Here is a 25,108-nt window from a genome sequence, read left to right on the forward strand (position 1 = left end):
AATATGGAGGCAAAGTGAAAGAGATGTTGTTTTTAGTTCATAACAAGTGAGAAAGAGAGAGTGTAAATCGATTTTAGGTGCATTAAGAGCTTCAAATGGGTTGTTCATGGTGGTTGGGGTATTGATGACAATGACAATTTTGTAATTACTTGAAGATGATGAGGGTGAGAGAGTAAAAATGTCATTTTTGAAAAAAAAAAAAAAAAAATTTGATGGTATTTTCGTGAATATTATGAACTTGTGGGGTGAATAGGACAAAAGAAAAATCCAAGAAAAGCATGAGTTAGTTTTAGGTTTGAATTTGAGTTTTGAGTCAATCTTGCAAAAAAAAAACATATCTCTTATATCTTATATATATAAAGTAGACTTGTGCTCTACTCACAGCATTCCACGTCACCAAAGTGGATGGGGCATTTCGCGCCACGTGTCACCACACCGGAACATTTGCGTTGTTTTTCCCAGCCATTCTCGAATACACTTATTTGAACCGGGCTTTTTTGCATGTGAAAATTAGGCCCTTAGTTAAAGCCTGTAAGAGACCCATTGGGAATTAGGTTTCGTCTTCCTCTTGCAGCTGCGATCTGAACGATGAAATGCCAGAGACTTCAAGCGCAGTTTCGATCTCCGTAATGTTTCAACCATCGATAAATATGTTCTTTAATGGCGACAATAAAATCTCCCCACTTTGTGCTCTTATTTAAGTTTCCGTTGATTCTGAATCAACCATAGACACTATATATCTAGATCGTCCATAACCCAAAGCTACATCTCATGGTCATGGCTTCTTCAAAATCTTAGATTACTCAATATCTCAAATATATGTTTCCAAATTGGAGATGGAGATATCTCAAGTCCTCCTTTCAGAGTTGCCCGGTCAGTATTACAACTCCTAATTTTTTCACAAGCCATCTTTTTTTTTCTCAGTTTCACACATTAATTTACTTTTCTCCACACTGTTTGTTTATTTCAGCGATGGCAACTATCCAAATTGACAGGTAGATAACCACTCAACAACCCTGGTTATGTTTGATCATTAGTTCGTATTTGTTACTTGATTATGTGTGCATTTTCTAAAGCATCTCTCAACTCTGGAACGTGTGTCTTAGTGTGTTTGATTGCGTCAAAAGTCAGACTCGACGAAAAAATTATTGATAACGGGTGTGAAGCCAAAAGTCATCATTGCAAGTTTGCAACCTACACTAATCCTAAATTAGTTGGAGGTCCACATCTTTTTGTTTTCCTTAATAATTTTTAATAACAACATCATACCAGCTTACACACCAACCAAATATCTGACTTCAGGTTGTCTATTACCCAGTGTAATCTCCAGAACACACTCCTACTTTGATATGAAAGCCTGGTCAGCCAGAGTTACCTTAACAAGTAAGAGGCTTCAAACTGGAGATTTTGGAATAATTTTCATCTCCACTACTCACCGCAGGTCTTGTGGAAGTGGCGTAAGTTGCTCCTAAAATTCTTCCAAATATGGAGGTGAGTCAATCACACTGGCTGCATTCTCCACCACAAGTTCGTTTTCTTACATCTTACATTGCATTAACTCTCAGCTGTGTTTTGAATGTCACTTGCTCTACTCTAATCAGTATGCAACCATAACACCACAGACCGTGGAGTCCCTCTGCACTCCCAAGTTGGTGGCATTGAGACTACTAACAGATGGTGCTACATATCATGTTCTAATTGCTCACAAAAACTACAATGCAGATTCACATCTGCAGGGTGCCGTTACGAGAATGCTGTTGGGTTGTTTACCTGAATTACCATCACTGTGAAACCTCTCATGAGGTGGACAGAAGAGGTGCAGAGAACACAACAGGTTGCCTTGAAGCAACAATTGATGAAGGAAGCACAATGGACTCAACACCACTACCTTGTCAAACGGAGACAGTGGTAAGCATTGACAGCAAAGCAAGTGGTGTCACGCGGAAACAGCGACAATGCAGCAAGAGTATTAGCTAATCATCATCATCAAGTGAAATAAGGGTTTGGGCATGCTTAGTGTTAGGGTGAGATGCAAGTCGTGTAACTTCAATCTCTGTTTCTGGTGGTTTTATATTTGTCTATTTCTATTAACAAAAAGAAAAACAACTTTTTATTATCATGGTCTGCAAGTTAGGTGGTACTTCCGTTTAGCCTTGGACTTTGTTTAACATCAAATAAAACCCACATACTTATTAATTCTTGTTACGAAAGTAAACAAAAGCGGCCACCGTAATGTTTGAAATAATTAAAGATGTGGGTTCGCTGCACTATTTGCACAGTAAATTTTCTTCTATATATACGAACGTTTGCGTTCGTTTATAATACACACCTAAAAACACTTCTATTCTATTCTCTCTCTGTATCAGTGTTATTTCTTTCCACGGGTATAAAATTTTGCCCTTATTTAAATTCCTGCGATACAAATAAATTCTAGTTCTTTCATAACACGTTATCAGCACGATCACTCTGCGATTCGGTAAAATTTATTTGTATCATTTATACCCTGTTATAATGGTCGGTATACCGCCTCTACTATTATTTATATTATGTTATAATGGCCGGAATACCGCCTATATTATTTACTAATAATTTAATTTATTAATGGTCGGCCGAGCCGCCTTATATTCTGTTTATTATTTATTGGTCGGCTGAGCCGCCTTATATCCTGTTTATTATTTATTGGTCGGCCGAGCCGCCTTATATTCTGTTTATTATTAATTGGTCGGCCGAGCCGCCGTATAATTTATTTATTACTCTGCATTGATCGGCTGAGCCGTCGCATGATTTGTTGTCATAACATAAATATTTCATTGCCATAATTTTTACTTTTATGAAATTTTATAGATTTGATTGACCGTTTAATACGATATTTTCAGACTGATTTTTAGTGCACTTGATTTAACCCCAACGGTCACAAAGAAGTTTTTTCAAAATTTCTCTTTTCTCCAACGGTCATGAACAGTGATTTTCATCTATAAATACAACTCATTTTCACTCCATTTCATCATCCAAAACATATCATCTTCTCTCAAAAATTTCAAATCGCTCTCCTCCGATTTTTCATTTCAAGAAAGATGATTCGCGCACTTTTGTTTTTATGTGCCATTTTTATTTGTGTTTCTATTTATGGTTTATTCGTTGGAGAATTTACTCCGAGTGAATTTAAGATGAATATCGGTTTAATTTTCTTTACATCGCTTCTCCTTGTAATTGCTTGCATGATTAATGTAAACGGTTCCTTTTAATATGAATAATATTCTAATAATTTTTATTTATGTGCTTTAGAAATACAAATGGCAAAAATCGAGAAACTTCAGTTTCCGGCATTGGAAGTAACTGGGACAAACTACACGGCATGGGTTACAAACATGGAGCTTCATCTAGATTCCGAGGAAATACTCGGAACAATAAAAGACGGCAATATATCAACCTCTCATGAAAAGGCTAAGGCCGTGATATTTCTGAGAAGGCATCTAGATGAAAATCTTACGCATGATTATGCGAGAACCAAAGATCCCTTAGATCTTTGGAAAGCTCTGAAGGAGAGGTTTGATAACCAAAAGAAAATTACTCTCCCCCATGCACTCGATGAGTGGAAAAATCTACGATTTCAAGATTTTGAAAAAGTGGAAACGTACAATTCCGCTATATTGAGAATAGCGGCGCAATTAGATTATTGCGGTAAGCCTGTCTCGGAAGCAGAAATGCTCGAGAAAACTTACCAAACGTTCCACAAAAATCATTATGTTCTACAAGAACAATATAGAAATTGTGGGTATACGAGGTTCTCTGAACTCGCTGTGGCGCTTATAATAGCGGAGAGAAATAATGAACTCCTCATTAAAAACCACAATGCCCGACCCACGGGAACCAAAGCATTTCCTGAGGTAAATGCAACGGATATAAAAAATCCGGAAAAAGGAAATTATTCCTATCGTGGGCGTGGTCGTGGCCGTGGTCACAATCGTGGTTTTGGTCGTGGTCGTGGTTATCGATTTAACCGCAACCATGAAAGGAGTAACAACCCAAGAGGAAGGGGATCCAACACATGGAATCGATCTGATCGGGTAAAAGGAAAAGAAACCCAAGAAAACCCTACTCATAAAAATGAGAACGTCTGTTACAGATGTGGATCGAAGGGACACTGGTCTCAAGTATGTCGAACTCCTCGGCATCTATGCCAATTGTACCAAGAATCTATTAAAGGCAAGGCAAAGGAAGTAAATCTCAATGAACACCTTGTGGGTACAACATCGACATACCTCGAATCCTCTGACTTTATGGGAGATTTCGACGAGGCCACTCATCAAAATAATTGAAGTGCTTGTACTGATCAAGCTTAATAATGCCTAGTGATGCCATAAAATATTATGTATTTCACTTTCAAAATAATGTTGTATTTCAAAATATCTAATGTATAATTATTGTGTACTTGTTATTGATGCATAATATGTTTACTTATGAAAGTTTATTTTCTTTATTGATATTAACTGTGTGTTACAGAAATGGATAAGAAAGCAAATGGAACAACAACTAAACAAATTGGTAGAGAAGTTTGCATACCAGATAGTGGCACAACGCACACTATACTGAAGGATAAGAGATATTTCTCTACTTTAAAGTCAGTAAAAATGACTATAAACACAATATCAGGTCCTACAGACCTGATCGAAGGAATTGGCAAGGCGAACTTTATGTTGCCTAATGGAACAAAGTTTTCCATAGATAATGCCTTATATTCTCCAAATTCTAAGAGAAATTTGTTGAGTTTCAAAGATATATACCGTCAAGGGTATAACACTCAGTCTGCAACTGAGAATGGAAAGAAGTATTTGTATATAACTTCTGAAAAATCAGGCAAAGGCCTTGTACTGGAAAAATTTCCAGAACTTCCTTCTGGATTGCATCACACTTATATTGATGCTATAGAATCACATCTTGTGATAAAAAGAAATCCAGAAGATGTTACATTATGGCATGATCGCCTTGGTCATCCAGGCACTACAATGATGCGAAAAATCATTGAAAGCTCACATGGTCATTCAATAAAAACCCAAGATATATACCAAAGTAATAAAATGACATGTGATGCGTGTGCTCTTGGGAAATTAATCATAAGACCATCACCAACCAAAGTTGACAAAGAATCACCAAAGTTTTTGGAAAGAATCCAAGGTGATATTTGTGGACCAATACATCCACCGTGTGGACCATTCTACTACTTTATGGTATTAATCGATGCATCGAGTAGATGGTCACATGTTTGTTTGTTATCATCTCGAAATATGGCATTTGCGAGATTTCTAACTCAGATAATCAAATTAAGAGCACAGTTCTCAGATTATCCAATTAAAAGAGTTAGATTAGATAACGCTGGTGAATTCACATCCCAAGCTTTTAATGATTATTGTATGGTATCAGGGATTGAAGTAGAGCATTCTGTTGCTCATGTTCATACACAAAATGGTTTGGCAGAATCATTAATTAAACGGCTGCAACTAATTGCAAGGCCATTGATCATGAGATCAAAACTCCCAACCTCTGTATGGGGACATGCTATTTTGCATGCAGAAGCACTAATTCGGATAAGACCAAGTGCATACCATAGATATTCCCCATTACAGTTAGCATTTGGAAAAGAACCAAATATCTCTCATCTAAAAATCTTTGGTTGTGCGGTTTATATTCCAATAGCACCACCACAACGTACAAAGATGGGACCGCAAAGACGGTTGGGAATATATATTGGCTATGATTCTCCATCAATAATAAGATACCTAGAACCACAAACTGGTGATGTGTTTACGGCACGATTTGCCGATTGTCATTTCAATGAGAAAGAATTCCCAACTCTAGGGGGAGACAATAAACAAGTAGGAAAAGAGATCAAATGGAGTGTACCATCGTTATTACACCTTGATCCTCCTACGAAACAGTCAGAACTAGAAGTTCGACGTATCATGCATTTACAAAATATAGCAAATCAGCTACCTGATGCATTTGCTGATACCAAAATGGTAACTAAATCACATATACCCGCTGCAAATACTCCTGCTCGTATTGAAATACCACAAAATGGTGGAACGGCAGTTGATACACGTGAATCAGGAACACGTTTAAAGCGCGGTAGACCTATTGGTTCAAAGGATAAACTTCCTAGAAAACGTAAGGAATGTGAAAAGCATGATACTCCCAAAATAACAGAAAATATTTTGGACGAAGAAAATTGTGAATCTAACGACAATATAAAGCATCTTGAATCTGAAGGAAATCATGAGATTTCTATCAATTACATCCATAATGGAAAGATATGGAAACGAAATGAGATGGATGATATTGATGACGTTTTCTCATACCTTTTAGCAAAGGAAATAAATGAAGAAAACGAAGATCCAGAACCAAAGTCTGTATATGAATGTCAAAAGAGACATGACTGGATAAAATGGAAAGATGCAATTCAAGTCGAATTAGATTCGCTTAACAAACGAAATGTATTCGGACCTATTGTGCTCACACCCAAAGATGTAAAACCAGTTGGGTACAAATGGGTGTTTGTCCGAAAAAGAAATGAGAAAAACGAGATTACAAGATACAAAGCTCGTCTCGTAGCCCAAGGTTTCTCTCAAAGGCCAGGAATTGATTATGAGGAAACTTATTCTCCTGTTATGGACGCAATCACATTTAGATTCCTGATGAGCCTAGCGGCCAATGAAAATTTAGAAATGCGTCTCATGGATGTCGTTACGGCATATTTATATGGATCATTAGATACTGATATCTATATGAGAATCCCAGATGGATTTAAAATGCCAGAAACGTTAAGTTCCAAACCTAAAGAGTTATGTGCAATAAAATTGCAAAGATCATTATATGGGTTAAAACAATCTGGACGAATGTGGTATAATCGTCTCAGCGAACACTTAACAAAAGAAGGATACACGAATGATCCTATATGCCCTTGTGTTTTCATAAAGAAAACAACATCCGGATTTGTGATAATCGCGGTGTACGTTGATGATCTTAATATTATTGGAACTCAAAACGAAATCCAAAAGGCATCAAACTATCTGAAAGGAGAATTTGAGATGAAAGATCTCGGGCAGACAAAATATTGTCTAGGATTACAAATTGAGCATTCTCGAAAGGGTATATTTGTACACCAGTCTACATATACCAAACGAGTATTGAAACGCTTTAACATGGATAAAGCAACTCCTCTTAGCACCCCGATGGTCGTTAGATCACTTAATGTTGAAAATGATCCGTTTCGACCATCTGAGGAAAATGAAGAAATACTTGGTCCTGAAACTCCATACTTAAGTGCAATTGGAGCTCTTATGTATCTTGCAAATTGTACTCGACCTGACATATCTTTTGCCATTAATCTTTTAGCGAGATTCAGTTCGTCTCCTACGCGAAGACATTGGAATGGAATTAAACATGTCTTTCGTTACCTTCAAGGAACAACTGATTTAGGCTTGTTTTATCCTAAAAGTTCAAAAGGTCAAATGATTGGTTTTGCAGATGCAGGTTATTTGTCAGATCCACACAAAGCTCGATCCCAGACAGGATATGTTTTTACAATTGGAGGCACCGCCATATCTTGGCGTTCTCAGAAGCAGACACTTGTTGCTACTTCTTCAAATCACGCTGAGATCATTGCACTCCATGAAGCAAGTAGAGAATGTGTATGGCTAAGATCAATAAGCCGACACATCTGTTCAAGCAGTGGGATTGACGAAAATACGGAGCCAACTATTCTATATGAAGATAACGCGGCATGTGTTGCTCAAACGAAGGAAGGATATATCAAAAGCGATAGAACCAAACATATACCTCCGAAGTTCTTCTCATACACTCAAGAGCTCGAGAAGAATAAAGAGATTGAAGTAAGATATGTTCGATCATGCGACAATGCAGCCGACCTCTTCACAAAATCACTCCCTACCTCGGTATTCAGAAAACACATCCATAACATTGGGATGCGCCATCAGAAGGATCTATGACTGTTCATTCGAGGGGGAGCTTACGTAGTTGTACTCTTTTTACCTTACTATGGTTTTTCCCATTGGGTTTTCCTGGAAAGGTTTTTAACGAGGCAACAAAGACGTTAAGCGAGAGCGGATAGTGACACCGGCCCCCAAGGGGGAGTGTTACGAAAGTAAACAAAAGCGGCCACCGTAATGTTTGAAATAATTAAAGATGTGGGTCCCGCTGCACTATTTGCACAGTAAATTTTCTTCTATATATACGAACGTTTGCGTTCGTTTATAATACACACCTAAAACACTTCTTCTATTCTCTCTCTCTATCAGTGTTATTTCTTTCCACGGGTATAAAATTTTGCCCTTATTTAAATTCCTGCGATACAAATAAATTCTAGTTCTTTCGTAACAATTCTATTGTTTTTAGTATATTATTATGTTCTTTTTGTGTGTTATAGGTTAACATGCATAACAGAGATTTACAATTTGTTTTTATTTTTTCTTTTTAAATTGTTTAATTTAATTTTGCAATATAAAAGACAATAAAGATTGCATAGGTATTTGAATTTAAAATGGCAACATCGAACATAAAATCTGAAATAAACACGACTTTCAGTGCGTGTTCGGTTTCAAGATAGTTTGAGGAGGAATATAAATTCAGAAATTTTTTTATTTTATTTCAGTTCTCTTTCGTTCATCTGTTAGGTCCGTTCATCAGTTAGGTCCGTCGACAGATCCTCTCCGCTACCATCTCTGTTACAGCATTTAAGAAATAATAATGGACAATAAAATTGTTAGTAGAAAATTGCAGTCAGTTATTTAGATAATATGGTTTACTTAATCTGTAACACATAAAAGAATCAATAATGTGTATTTTTAACTACAGTAATTCGACTATTTTCACATCTTTAAATAAGCAATTAATTCAAAATTATATATTAAAAAAATATCAGTAAATTTAATAAATAAACCCCATAACAAATATTCAATTTCTGCACTTTTAAACCAAGGATCACAGCTTTTTACAATAACTTCTACTTACAATCATAGACAAATATTTAAAATATGTAAAATAATTTTGTTTTTCTAAATTTTTAATGGTGAGATTTATTTATAATATTTTATAAAAACAATAAACTAAATAGTAAAAATAATGTTTCAAGAGCGAATCCCCGGCGCATACTCTAAGTCTACATCCATAGGCTTAACACATAAGAATATATCATTGATTTCCAGCAGCCATCTAACACTGACCATCTAGATAATTTTAATGACTCAACAACTGAGGACATGCAATTCATGTTAACATACCATGAAATACAACACCCCGACTCAACTCTGCTTATTTAAGAGACAACTCAATACGTGATGAAATTACTAATAGCACAAGACAATAACATAACTGATGATCTTCAAGTTACTCTTACCATCACAGACTACAACCAAAACGCAACTGCACGACTTAACGCCGACCTTATCATCACAGATCTTGAGGGACCTAATAGGCTTCGAACTACAGAAGAAGAAAACAATACATGCACGGTATGCTTCAAAAATTACAACAATGGAACCTATCTATGTCCTCTTACTTGCGGCCATACTTTCCATCTCCGCTGCATTGATCAATGGCTTCGTACAAATATAAGCTGTCCCATATGTGGGGAAAGTCATCTATGATTCAACATTATTATAATTTATAAGAGGGTTTATTATATTCCAATTTCCAGTTTCATTTACATACTGTTTTTGATTTTCATTTTAATTTTAAAACTAAACATATAATGTTTTTCCTCATTTTATAATATGTTCCATTGTCAAAATTAGTGTCTTACCAAGAATCAAATAAGAAAAAATATACGAACAAAACTTCATTACACACATTTAAATTCAGATTAGTCTCTAAAATAAAATTTTAAATGTCGTTTCGTCTATATACTGTGCACATGGTACTTAACAGTATAAGTATGTCTCTAAATAAAATATCAACTTTACTTTATGTTTAAATTTCAACTAAATGATTTTTTTACGACTATCGATTTTTATTATACTTTTATTGAATTAATTAGTCACAAATGCTATTCCACTTTGAACTAAACAATTTCAAAACAAAGTAATACACTTTGGTTGCTAACCATTATCAAATGGATCGAAAAAAAATATCATTCTCTTTCCACATATTTTCATCTTCATATTTTTGAATATATTTTCTTTACCAAGACCATAAAATGAATTGTAAATTTATTTTAGTATAAAATATACGAAGCCGGCGCGTAGTGCCGGAATACGACTAGTATATATATATATTGTAAAAATATGTTTTGTTAAGATGAGTTCAAAGTTATGTTTCCATCGAAGTTTAAAACTATCATTAAAGAAGAACAAAATGAGACCAAAAATAATATGCGTCACATTTAATCTGGTTAATTAACACGATCACATAACAAATAAAAGTTGATTGGGTTTCGGGTTTAAAACAATGGTTTGGTTTAGTGCAGTTTAGATGTCCACTCTTGATTCCTCAATGTACAATCTAAAAGTGGAAAGTCCGCAGAATTTAGGGCCATTCCGATAATTCTGCCTAAATAAAAGGTATCATCGGTCGACTAAAACACGTGAAGATAATATATAAACTCGTTAGCCTCCCCAATATTTAACTCCTTTGACGAATATGGAGACAAGGTTTCCAAATGTTACAAAAACCACCCTTCCTCTTTATCTCGGACGACAATGATCACAACAATCTCCGGTACACGAGCTTGAAAGATGTGATCTCGAGTTCTGATGGCTTTGGTTCGTTCTTTTGTCACTCTGTTCCTTCGCAAGACGGTGTTCTCTTGTCGGAAATGGATTCTTCAAACATTGCCATTAGAAACGAGCTGGTGAAAAGAGCAGCTTCGATGTATCTTCAATCTTCTATGATCGTATCAGCTCCGGACACGAACTGGTTTCAGAGATTCTGTCTTAAGGCTAAGCATGCGGTTGATTGTCTCAGACCGGTTTACCGGATTTTTTCTTGGTCTAGTTAAAGAGATGTGTTTAGACAGGGTGATTCCGGTTTGTAAATGTGTAAATACTGTATTCTATAATATAGATAATCAAATAAAATTTCAAGCCTTTTTCACTTCCATCTAAAATATGAGAGAAATAATCTATAAACATCATCATACCATCGTAGAATTAAGCATCATACAATTATTAACGTTTTTTATAAGCTCGTTTGGAAGAAGACCACAACGTCTCTTTTCTCAGATCTTTTGGAGCTTTTGTGTCCACAAACGGCTGCAAAAAAAAAGAGCAAATTCAAAAAGAGCACCGATAATTCATATGTTATTAAATACTTAAAACGTGGAGGCCAAGGTGGGATGTCTCATTCAACTATACTCAGACCGGCCTTGAACACCAGTCTCAGCCTAAAGCACAGTTTGTTTTGCCATTGGGTTTCAACGATGTCAATTCCAGCTAGAAAAGTGTTTTGATTAGTTCATTAATCCATTAGCCTAATGCTTTGATTCGTGCTTTAGTGTCCCCTACACAATGAATGCAGATTGTGAAATAACTAGATCATATTCATGAATCTTTCATTTGAAACTAAGAATCAGAATGGATGTTTAGATCAATTAATTGAATCTCTAATCTCTCAATTAGAGGATATAAGCTAGGAAGTAGAAAGCTAACCCTAGAAACTGATTTGATGTTGCAGAAGAAAGGTGGGGGAGATTAGAGAATTACTTCGACTAGGATCGAATTTTGCCGGTGGAGTAGCATTTCTTGCGGCGGATCTTCGGGATTGATTTAAGATTCCGGCGGAGAAGGAAGAGTATGGTCCGGAGAAGTTCACTTCTCTTCTTCCGCCATTGATGGAATTTCAGGTTTCTTTTCCACACAACTGCTGATCACTTACCATTCGTTTTTTTCTTTCTTCTAGACACCGTTTATTTCAGTTGCACAAAAAAAAAAAAAAAAAAAAAGACACCGTTTATTTCTAATTTTCACTGTGGTTTATTTAATTTAAATTATTTTAATATAGGCGTTTTTATTTAATTTGAAAACTATAATTTATAACATCTTCTTTTTAATTTACTCGTAGTTTAAACCAAAATATCAGCGTCTCTTTTTCCACAAAATAAGAATACAGTAGAATTTCTATAAATTAATAATGTTGGTATTTTGAAATTTTATTAATTTATAGAGATATTAATTTATAAAAGTTTTCTTATTTAGATTTTTTATTTTAAGATATATTTATTCTAAGATAAAAAATATATTTAATTTTGGTGTATAGATATTAATTGTTATTTATGAAATTTGAGATTCTTTTTTTGTCATCAACTATACAGACTCATACTGACTATGTAAACCAAACCGGGTGATCTGCATCCATGTGAACGACAAAAGACGGTTGCTTCCTAACACTGCGTGCTAGTCTATCCGCTTTTGAATTTTGCGTCTTTGGTACATAGATATTCTCTGATCGGGTGAAACTCTTTTTCAGGATTTTGATATCTTCCAAATAATTTGCAAAAGCTGGTCATTCTTCTGGTTCCGAAACTATCTTCACCAATTGAGAACAATCCGTTGCAAACGTAACCTGAATTGACGTAAATTCTTCATGCATTCCATTGCCCATAGTAGCGCTTCCATGTCCGCATATGAAGTGGAGATAGAGAAGCCGTAGCATTCCTCACCCCCAACAATCCATCAAAACCTTCTAAAGTGCTGAACCAACATTGTCCTGAAAAAATATCACCTTCTTTCCAGGAGCCATCTGTAAAGCACCATCTTTCTGGAATCGACGGTAGGTCGTATTCATTATTTGTGATGCTGTCCTCTGGTCCTTCAATATTTGTGCTTCAGCCCACATCATTGATTTTGTTTCTGCCAACTTAAGCGTATCCATTGGGTCCATATCCAGGTTACTGAAAACTTTATTATTCCTAGCTTTCCAGATGTACCATAGTATCCATGCAAACTGATGATCCTCCATCTGCGGGAGTACTCTCCAGAATAGATGATCCATATTTGTGAATAGGGAACTTGTTGGAAAAATAGTTGGATTTGATGGTTTCTTCGAGATAACCCAAACCTGGAGGGCAGGAGGACATTACAAAAATACATGGTTTATCGATTCCTCAGGAGCTCCACATCTTACACAACAAATATCCCCTTGAATCCCCCTCGCTTGTAAATTCTTCATCACTGCTATACACCATGTCACTAATTGCCATAGGAAGTGTTTTAACTTTGGTGGGCACCGAATTTTCCAGCAGTAAGCCTTCAAAACATCAACTGTGGGGCCAATCAGTAGTGGTGGTCTTTCTCTATCTGGATAGATCCGCTCAACCTGATATCCTGATTTGACCGTGTATTTCCCATTTTTTGTGAGTGCCATCCATCTCTATCTACCCTCTGATTCCTGCTCAGTGGTATGCTTTCTATAAGTTTCGCATCCTGTGGATCCACCAAAGCCCGAATTGCCTCTAAATTCCAAGTGCACGAGGTAGAGTCAATGAGAGACTCCACTGTATGGTCCGGGTATAAGTTGTGTTGATTTTTATTAGCTGGTCTTGGGCGAGTGGTTGGGAGCCATGGATCATTCCATACAGATATAGAAGAACTTAATCCCACCCTTTTGATTAGTACTTTGCTTACCAGAGATCTAGTAGAGACAATACTCTGCCAGCCATATGACGAAGAATATGAACTAATCGGTTCCAAAGGTGAAGCGTTCATAAAATACTGACCTTTGAAGACACGAGAGAATAAATTATTTGGCTTCTCTATCAGACACCATAATTTTGTACCAAGCATTGCTGTATTGAAATCAGCGATGTCTTTAAACCTCAAACCTCCTTCATCCTTATCTGCACATACTTTGTCCCATGATTTCCAGTGCATGCCTCTTGTGCTTCCTCATGGACTCCACCAGAATTGTGATACCGCGCTCATCAGTTTCTTCACAGTTGTCTTCGGAAAACGATAGCAGGACATCATATGATTTGGTAATGCTGTAATCACTGACTTAATGATCACTTCTTTCCTCTTTTTGTGAAAAACTTGAAAGTCCACCCATTAACTCTATTATTTAAACGCTCTTGTACAAAGCTAAAAACTTGGATCTTTGAACCCCCCAGATTTTCTGGTAAACCAAGGTAGGATCCCATTCCTCCAAGATTCTGAATGCCCAAAATATCCCTCAAGTCTTGTCTGACAAATTCTTCGATCTTGTGTCCAAATTGAATTGAAAACTTGTCAAAATTTATTAAATGTCATGAAACTGCCTCATATTCCTTTAAAATCCTAAGAATGGTTTGACACTCTTCTTTTTGAGCTTTACAAAAGAATATGCTATCATCCGCAAAAAGCAAATGAGATATCGACAGACAAGCTCTAGCCTACTTCATCCCGTATATTTGCAATTAAAGCTTCAGTACAGAGAATAAATAAATAAGGCAATAAAGGATCTTCTTGACGTAAGCCCCTATGTGGGACAATGAGTCCACGTGGTTGACCATTTATGAGAACCTTATATTGAACCGATGATATACATTCCATCATTAATTTAATCCAATGAAGGTCAAAACCCAATTTCTGTAATAAGGTCTTAATAAAGTCTCATTCTACTCTATCATACGCTTTGATAATATCCGTTTTAACTGCCATATACTTTCCTTGACATGCTTTATTGGTCCGCAATCCGTGGAACATTACCTGGGCGTTAAGAATATTATCTGAGATCAACATTCCTGCCACAAATGCCAAATGAGTTTCGAAAATGAGCAATGGAAGATAGATTTTCAATCGCTAACACAAAACCTTCGAAATAATTTTATATCCTACATTACATAGACTAATTGGCCTCAATTCCGTCATCCTTGTAGGTCTCTCCATTTTTGGAATCATTCAAATATTAGTAATATTTAATCTTGTATCCATTTCTCCCGAGACCAAAAAAATATTCACCATCTCGACTAAATCATTCTTCATGATATGCTAGGAGTGTTGGAAAAAAAGAGCTGTCATGCCATCCGGTCCTGGCGCTTTTTCTGGGTGCATCATAAACAAACTCTCTTTAACCTCCTCCTCCGTCGCTAGCCTCAACAAATGTTGATTCATCTGAGGAGTAATGCCCGGTGTAACCTCTGTAAGAAAACTATCGAATTCTGATGGGGAGGTGGTACTGAATAGATCTTCAAAATAATCTACGCCACCTTTTCCACACCATTATCCTCTGTAATCCAATTCCCATCCGCATCATGTAATCCAACAATTCTATTACGGACCCGTCGTTGTTTAGTTAAAGCATGATAAAACTTTGTGTTAAGATCCCCAGATGAATACCACATGTTCCTGCTTTTCTAGTGCCAGTAATCTTCCTCATCCTTATATGCATCTTGTAATTTCCTAGACACCTCCAGAATATTCTCTTGAGACCTAGTATTATCTGTTTGTACCTCTTCAAGAACTTGTTGTAATTCATTTATTTTTTCTTTTCCATAAGGAGGATTATTTTTCCACCATTTAGCAATTTCGTGACGACAATTACTAATTTTTCCACCATATTCTATGTTATCCCTTCTACTCTTCTTTCGTTATAGTCTATCCAACCCATTGTAATTGATTCCATAAGACCCGCTTGTCCAATCCACCTCTTATCAAACCAAAATTGTCCTTTCCTCCTTGGAACTCTGTCCTCAAGATAAGCCACCACTGGCCAATGATCAGAAGCCACCATCCCTTGATACTCTGTGAAAGAACATGGGAATAGAGTATGCCACTCTTCATTTGCTAAAGCACAATCTAGACGACATCTAACCATCACTGCCTCTTTCCCTTTTCCTCTTCTCCCTTGCAATGACATTTTGTTTCCCCGAGCCGGAAATTCCAGTAAACCACTATTTCTTATCATATTATTAAAAGGAATAAAAGAATCTGCACTCCTCAGGGATCCCCCATCTTTTTCATGATTTCCTGTAATTTCATTGAGATCACCAATAATGAACCAGGGTTCAGATCGCGACAGTCCATATCTAGTTAAACGTTCCCACACTTGTTTTCGCATCTTTTGAACTGGATCTCCATATACAAAAGTAAGATAAACCTTTTTGCCAAGAGCCTCCACTTCCACATTGATCATTTGATTGCTAGAATATAATACCCTTACCTAATACTCATTATTGTAAAAAAGCGCTAATCCCCCACTTCTCCCCAATGGGTCTACTGTGACCAGATTATCAAATCCAAAGTGAGCTTGAAATTTTTGGACAAACTCTGGCTCTTGCTTTGTTTCAGCTAAAAATAAAAAGTCTGGTTTATGTCTATGCTTTATCTCGCTCAAATAGCTTATAGTCCACTTGCTTCCCATTCGTCGGCAATTCTCATTTAAAAAATTTATCTTTTATTTGCTTTGGAGAGCCAATTCGACGGGTGTAATGATACCCTATTTCCTCATTCCAGATATATTCCTTTCTTTGTGACCATTCCATAAAAATCCATAATGACTCTAACCATTTATATTTTCCATATCTGCCACTTCACCCTTAAAACTATCAACATGGATAAAAAGATACCAATCTTGCCATTTAGCTCACGTAACCTCCAATCCCAATAAACCCACAACCTGAAAGAAGACTTGAGAAACAAGACTATCTCTATACCACAGTATGAATCTTTAATATTACATAGAATCTTTAAAATGGACACATTAAAAATTTTGAAACCATCAGAGCCCTTTCCGATAAACCAAAAGCACATTGAAAGCTTACATATCTACGTGGAGAGAATCCTCCCCCACCAATCTGTAACCTTACAGAATAATTACATTCCACTTTAGAAATATAGTATAATGATATACCATAATCACTTGATCCATGTTGCACCTAGAGACCACATATAGTAAAGTAATAACTCCAATCATCCCAAAGCGCTTATGCCACCTCTGAACTGTAATAGCCTTGATAACTAACCAAGTCACCATCCAGTTTCTTCTTACTTCGATACCATCGTGTCTCTGCACCGCGACCCTCCATTCCATAGCAACTATACCACTGCCCCGCATCTGCCGCATATACTGATCAACCCAATAAATCCTACGGTCATTAAGTAACATCAATAACACAAATACACCAATACAATCCATATTCCAATACCTAAGTGTATCATCAGTTCGATCATATTCCTGAAGAGAGCTGTCACGCTTATACCAAACCCGTATGCAAATTAATCCAAAGAAACCACAATACCAATAACAAAACATTTTTATTAATCCATTGCTTACTCTCGAGATAAAGCTCTACCAACAACCATAAAACCAAGGAAAAGACCAGAATCAATTCCTTAACACATTCCAAAATAAAGAGACAAAGAATGTTATCCAAAAAAACTATTCGCTGAATCATCCCAATAGAAAACCAAACTACCGACGGCTGTAATTCAATTTCATCTATTAAGTTATGTACGTACACATAGGCATGAAGATTACATAAATGGATTCCCCAATCCACCTTTAAACCATTACACCAATCACCGAGTATGAAAAAAATCACATGTCTATACGATTTCCAGCTAGACACCTTCACTAACCAAAAGAAAAACATATTGATCCATAGAAGATTCTAGGCTCAGCCAAGTTTTTTGCTTTTCCAACGCCTGCACTGATACCTATTTCACAAACAAACGCCAATATATCTCCTCTCACTGCTGAGTATACTCTTGACCATACTCGCTCCTCAGACCTCTTCCCCATAATGAACAACCTGAAGACCTTATCCAGCTCCAATCCTGCCCTTTGTAACTGGTTTAAAGGGACCAGTTGTAGGGCTAGTAGGACTATAACTTGTCCACGCAAGCCGAGCCCAAGTTCTCGCCTAGTAGCAGAGAAAAACACGACACTAACCATTTCATTAGCAGAGTTATCAAAATGAGGAACATAGATCTTAAACTTCTTGATGTTATTCTCCGGACCATTCTTGCTCCCCACCTTGCCCACAAGTTGACCTTGAGACATGTTAACCAAATAAAAAAGAGACGTGCTAAAAAGCTGAAATTGAATTGCGAGAGAAATGTTGAATGTTGTGATGCTCAGTAACCTCAAAACCGCAGCTTTCTTATACTTCTCCGACTTCCAATAAATCCTCAGTAATCATGAAGATCCTAAGCGAGCCACCAAATTGATACGATGTAATCTCCGTGAACCATTGATGAAGTAAAATTCTTTGAACCCAGAGCAAGACTTTCCTAAGAAGGATACGCCTACCCACCATACAATATCGACAACCCAAGCTTTCCTTAGCCTCCGATTCAAAAGGATTCGAATTAGATAGTATCATACCTTTGACTTCCTTAGACCAAAGATCCGAGCCTTCCAATCTCATTGAATGATTTCACTCCTTGATATCCCCTCGTTCCAGGCATCTGTACACATTCTCAATACTCCGAACAACATCCAAATCCACCCCGATCTTGCAATCATAAACCTGCCTTCTTTTTGGGTACTCCCCAAATCCCTCGATCTGATGAAGAACAAATCCCTCTTCAGAACCATCGAACCCTAGATCCACCGTTTCCTTTACCCCTTGATATACCAAATCCCCGGAATTCTTTTTTTTTCTTTGTTTAATTGAAAAGATATAACAATCTTGAAAATTTGATATTTATATTAGTTTTATTATATTATTTGGTGTATATAATATATATTGCATAGAACTTAAATGTGGTTTTACGTATAATATTACTGAATCTCATCAAAAATATATTAAATATTAAGTAAATATAAAGATACTTCGATTGTGAATATAAAACAAACAATATAATAATAGGTTTTTACTTATATAAAATATTTATACATATAAATTATTAATTTATAATTTTAATGGGATCATATATTTACATAGAATTTTCTAAAAATATTATCTTATTATTTTATCGATTTTTGTCAAATTTTAAACCGGCCCAAATAGGGACCAACGAAATTTATTAATCTATAGAGATTATTAATTTATCGAGTATTAATCTACGGAGGTTCTATTGATATCATAAGTATTTTACAAGATACAAACACAAGGTTACATAAAAAGACACATTTCGTCTTTTCTTTGCAGCAAAAGACACATTATGGTTTTGGCACACTTTACTTGTACGGTTGGGTAGATTCGAGACCAAAATTCCCCTGTCTTATTTTTAGAAGGAAGCAACGATTAAAGTAGTTATTTCATTTTATGTTAATAAATTAAACGGTGTGTTTTGCTAGGATATGGTAGTTACAAAGTCGTGGATAGAAAATAGTGGTTAGGCGTATATGTTAAGGACACATTGTTATTGTTGTGGACATGATTGTTGTGGTTAGGGTACCAAAGATACAAAGTTTCTAGCACATATAGTATGGATGTGATACAGTGGATATGTCAAATATCTTAACTTGATAAGCATTCATAATGTTTGATAATATAAAAGACCTAGAAACCACATATATTACAAAAGCATACATAATGTTTGGGAAGGGGATATATGGACAGGAGTGATGTTTCCAAGTCCGTAACCACAAACTTCATATCCATTACCACACAACCTCATTTACGGTACCTATCGGTATCTATCGCCACCACAGTCTCCACCTCTGTATCCACTTTCATATCCACCGCCTCTGTATCCATGACCACCATAACCTCCACTCCGGTATCAACCACCATCTCCACCATCTCCACCTCCGTATCCCCCTACTCTCCCGTCTTCCACCTCCACCGTATCCACCACCATCTCCTCATCTCGAGCAACCACCTTAGTATCCACCATCTTCATATCCATAACCACCTTCCTAAGTCACCATAGTTCGTCTCATCGGAACTCAGATCTCCTCAGCGACTCCACTACAATCTCAGATCTCCGCTCAAGCTTCAAAAGTTCGCTGCTCTCAATTTCAGTCTCAATTCGAATTTTCTTGACGGATTAATTGCCTTAGTTACCAGAACTAGATTTTGGAATTCACTCTCCTCTGTAATTTCACTGAACTCTCCAAATCTCCTCCACTCAATCCCAGAAAACTCGCCGCTTTCCGCTTCTTCGATAACAACATATGAATACATCAAAAGAGGAAAAGAGCTTTTCAGTTTGGTGAATTCAGTAACGGACCAAACTCCTTTTCCTCATTTATCATTTTAATCTTCTCCATCATCACCTAAATCACTCTCCTAAACCGAGCTCCAATAGATCCGTCTTGATTCAAAACAATGGATCTATGTTATCCTCCTTATCTCCTAAACCTATCTTTTCTAAATCTTCAATTCTTCTTGCAATCTCATTGTTTTTTTTCCTGAGATTTGGTTCACAAAAAAAAAAAAACTTTTCGATAGTTCATCGATGACAAAGAGACGAAAGAAGTTTTGATTCTTTTTTTTATAATTGATTTATTTATCTCAGAATTGGTGGATGTTGTAGTAAAGTAAACTGAAGGTCAATTATGGTATTACACATATGCTAAGTGTGTCAAAGACACAAAGTGCCTTATTGTATAATTGAAAAGTCAGATTGTGTCTCCCAGCGTAATTTTCTCCAGGTAAAATCTAAAAAGAGTATGATCTAATTCACTAAACTTGGATATGACTTTTTAATATTACGAATTATATAATATACAACACATCAAATTTATGTCATTTTAAGAAAAAACCATCACATATTATATAGCGGATTGCACTGTAAAATTTATATAATAAGATTCAATAACTAGATTTTGCTGCTAAACACCACCTAAAATAGTACAACTTGATTATTTGGGGGCATGTATATTAGTATATAACTGTTTTTTTTTTACTTTCTAAAACATCTTCTAAATTTAGAAAATATGTTATTTAGAGATTAGCATGTCTTTGTCTTGACTCTTGATATTTTTGGATACTGACATTTTTCCGTATTTATTATATAACTGTATGAAAATTTGTTAAAAAATTGTAAACTGTTATAAATCAAGTGATGAATGTCCATAACCGGTCCGGTCCATAACCGGCCCAAACCCTAGAAGAAAGAGACATAGCCGAAACCCTAGAGGGGCGGCCGTATGCCTTAGAGGAGAGAGAGAGGCGGCCACAAGCTTTAGAGAAAAGGAAACCCTATTTTCTTTTCCTTGTATATGTAATCTTTCCATTTATGTATTTAGTAGTTATCCTAAATCTAGTTGGATTAGGATTTGTACTCTTTCCTTTTATCTCTATCTTGTAACCCTTATATAAGGGATGTCTTATTCATTAATGAAATATATAGAAACATTCATCTCTAAATCTAAGTGTTTCACAACACGTTATCAGCACGATTGTTCTCTGCAATCTAAGCTAAAATCGCCAATCCCTTAAACCTAACCTAGCCGACGACTTTAACCTAATCCCGACGAACCCTAATTCGTCCTAGCTCGCGTTCCAGCTCGTCAGCAACCGATCAGCTTCATCCCTAAGGTGTTCCTGATCCTATACGACCTCAGCTTCCGTTCGCATCACAGCCAGCTCGCGTTCCCGATCAACCAGCTCGCAATCCCGATCAGCCGGTCGCAAACCTGATAAGAAGCAGCAGCTCGCGAACCCGATAGACGCGTCCCGTTCAGCTCGCATCCGACGACGATCCGATAGCAACTAGCTCGCGTCCGTCCGTGTGCAGCTCGAAGTTCATCTGTTCTCTTTGGTGGTCCGGTTTCAACCCTACAAACAAAGGTATACCGATTAATCTGAGAACATATTGATCAAACCCTAAAACCCTAATCCATTATTATGGAAATCCGATGTTATTGATCAAACCCTAAAAATTTGTATAACCTAAAACTGATCATCTCATAATAACTAGATTGAAATCGATTCCCTAGAACATGATTGATTTTTTTATTGATTGTTCTGATCTGAATTATGAAAACCCTAAAATTTGGAATCGAAACCCTAAAAACCCTAATTGTAAATCGGTTTTGTTTGATATCCTTATCTGATCGATTGATCATTGAGGTTTTAAAATTGTGCTTTGCTTGAATGATTGATGATCTGAGTTTTAGGATTGATAGATTGATTGAAAAATCTAAATCGCGAATTTGAAATTCCTAAAGGCCTTGAAACCTTAAATCCCATATTGCTTAAAACTTGAATGATTGATTTGAGGTTTAGGATTGTTTACATATTGCATGAAAGTTAGGTTGCTAGATTATTTTGATTCTGAAACCCTAAAATCTAGCCGCATATTACCAACCTTGAAATTGGTAAACCTTAATTGATATGCAACTCAATGATAAGATTGAATGCATCTAAATTGATTATCCTTGTTTGCATTATATTCTGTTGTGGCCGTGTGATTTTGCTAAGAACCATACCGAACGGCCGTGTGGCCTAACCATTCCGATGCATTGTTCATACTCGCGGCCTTGTGCCCTTGATAGATCATATTGTTTGCATCATGTGATTGAAAGCCGTGTGGCTTAATGCATCATAGCTTGGCCGTGTGGCCTAGAGAGACACCATATTTGAATGGTCGTGTGACCTTGCTTGCATATCTCATGAACCGATCTCTAGGATTATTGTATCACATTACATGGCCGTGTGGCCTAAGCATCACATATAGACCTAGCATTCTCGACTTGTTTCGCACCATGATCGAGTAGTAAAGTGTTTTGGTCGAGAGACTTATGAAATCATATGCACTGATTATTTTGAATTGGTTGCATCCTAAATCATGAATTGATTGATAATATGGTTTCAGATGCCGAGATTTGAGCCTTTGGATTATGTCATTCTAAATCTCTCTGGAGAAAATTATCTAGAATGGACAATGAACACTTCAGTTGTCCTGAAATCAAGAGGACTCGGAAGGAGTATCATTCAGGGTGATTATGCAACTAGAAGTGAAAAGTTAAGAGCCATAACAATTATGCGCCATCATCTCACTGAGGATCTTAGAAATCAATATCTATATATATTGAGATTCCTCGTGACCTTTGGACAGAATTAAAGTCCAGATACGCAATGGTATTATTACCAATGGCCAGACATGAATGGATGAGTCTCAGATTCCAAGACTTTGAGTCTGTGGCCGAGTATCACTTCGCTTTGTCCGGGGTCGTTTACAAACTGAGACTATGTGATGAAGTGGTAATAGATGAGAATTTACTCTTCAAGACATACTCCACATTCCATCCAGGAAATCTGTTGTCAAAACATATCTATATAGAAAGAGGCTTCACCACCTATAATGACCTGATCTCTTGTCTAACGGTAATTGAAATTATAAGTTGCTAAAGAGAAGCAGTGAGATGAGATATCCTGAAGCAAATAAGACTGATATGGATCAGGATGAATCCAAGGCAGCCGTGTCCAATGTAACTGATGGTGTTGCCGGCATGTCTATTGACTAAAGAAAGATCTCAACATGCTAATTGTGTTTTAAGTCTTTGATTTGTGTTTTGCTTTAAACCTAATTGTCATTCACGATTTTATATATAATAATAGAATTGATCTGAGTTCATTTCTATTATATCTTGCCTGATCTTATTTGATAATGTGAATGATTGATAAAAGAAACTGCCTAAAGGGCATTATGGTACGGTATAGTAGCCTAGTAAGAAATCTATCGCTAAGGCATTGCCTAAAGAGCATTATATACACCCAAGAATGTATGACCCATTGAGTTAATATGGTTTCCAAATAGAAACAATAGGCAAAAGGAAACAAGTTCCTTCAGATTTAAGAAAGAAAGAAAATGCCTAAAACCCTTTTAAGAAAGTGGTTAATACTATACCTATGTAATCTATTGATCAAAACTATGCTACTGATCAGTATGATAAGAGGCAAGAGCCGTGGTGATCATATATACTGATATATCCCACGAAAATTATATACTTTATGGTAAGACCGGATTAGCCATCCTAGTCTAAACTTGATGCAAAGATTGATATTGAGAAGGCACAAAGAGTTATCCCATAAGATCTCACGTTGTGAAACATGTACACAAAGGGAAACTCATTAGGCTTTATTGACCTAAGCATAACGAAATTATAGTATGTTCATGAGGGGGAGAGAGGATAAACCCGTGATACATGATCAATACTACAAATTCGTGAACAAATTCGTGAACCATGGTCTATGACCATGATATAAACGGCTTGGCCATGCAGTCCATTACCTATAAGGATCGGACATCCATCCTAAAGCTTTGGGACATCATGGATTTACATGTATATAAAGTGAAAATATATCAGGCCATATAAGTGAGCATAGATATTCCCATCTCAGATTGAATACGGGTCATAAATCAGACATACACCATCTTAAGAGACTTTGAATAAACCACCACATACATATGTGCCGTCTAAGATGGAACCTCAGAAGAGGATTGAAAATATATGTTGGATAAGAGTATGACTTTCTCCCACGACATCTAAGAGACCTTGAGCCAAATATGGGTGATCAGAAAGTGGCCAGCATGGATTGCATGATCAATGAATTCGACTATCCAACATTAAAAGGAGAAAACTATAAGCTGGTAAAGAGTAAAGAATGATAAGAAACAGAATGGTATCAACCATCATTGTCTTGGCAAAGATCCTCGGATTAGAATTATAGACGTCCAAAGAGAGAAAAGATTATACATAGCTAGCTAACCGAGATGCCAGACACTGACCCGATAAGAAAAGAAAAGAATGACTAAGTCATAACCAGCTTAACACCAAACGAAATCTGATGTCCTAGAAAGAGACACAGTCAAGTTGCTACAGAGTCTATTCAAGATAGACCAAAGTGTTCCATAAGATAAGGAACCTCGAAAAGAAAAAGAGAAAGGTGCATAGAATACAAATCCGAGGTCATAAGGAAACCAGACCAGACATTGAGAAAAGGCTGCGCAGCTAAACATCTAAGGTACCAAACCATGTAGTTTGGGACGCCAAGCTACTAGGTAACAAAGGTCCTGGATAATGAAATCTCAAATCGATTAGATCATGTCTGGAACACAATGGAACCATATATAAGTGTCGACACATAAAGATATATTTGTACATAAGAGAGTAGCACTTGAACATAAAGATATAAACGAGGATCAAAACCCACGAAAGAGTACTCATAAAGAATAAATATTAGATTGAAAAGATAAACGTGGGGTTTAAAGTAACTATA

General features: G+C 36.4%; 1 protein-coding gene and 1 long non-coding RNA gene across 3 annotated transcripts; both read left to right on the top strand.

Moving 5' to 3' along the window:
• Nucleotides 1–529: 529 nt before the first annotated feature.
• Nucleotides 530–2,198, top strand: LOC106428586. 2 transcript variants are annotated; one of them, XR_007333807.1, is made up of 5 exons: nucleotides 532–873; nucleotides 971–995; nucleotides 1,107–1,220; nucleotides 1,303–1,491; nucleotides 1,602–2,198. It is a non-coding gene; the product is annotated as an uncharacterized LOC106428586 (long non-coding RNA). The 2 variants fall into 2 exon arrangements; XR_007333808.1 differs by having other exon boundaries at nucleotides 530–873; nucleotides 1,303–2,198.
• An 8,431-nt stretch (nucleotides 2,199–10,629) lies between these two features.
• LOC106359678 lies at nucleotides 10,630–11,258 on the top strand. The gene has a single exon (XM_013799335.3). The coding sequence runs from the start codon at nucleotides 10,673–10,675 to the stop codon at nucleotides 11,009–11,011; it is 339 nt and encodes a 112-aa protein (XP_013654789.2). The 5' UTR covers nucleotides 10,630–10,672; the 3' UTR covers nucleotides 11,012–11,258.
• Nucleotides 11,259–25,108: the final 13,850 nt, after the last annotated feature.

The sequence above is a fragment of the Brassica napus genome, unplaced genomic scaffold (assembly GCF_020379485.1).
Source record: "Brassica napus cultivar Da-Ae unplaced genomic scaffold, Da-Ae ScsIHWf_2276;HRSCAF=2934, whole genome shotgun sequence".
Classification (NCBI taxonomy): Eukaryota; Viridiplantae; Streptophyta; class Magnoliopsida; order Brassicales; family Brassicaceae; genus Brassica; species Brassica napus.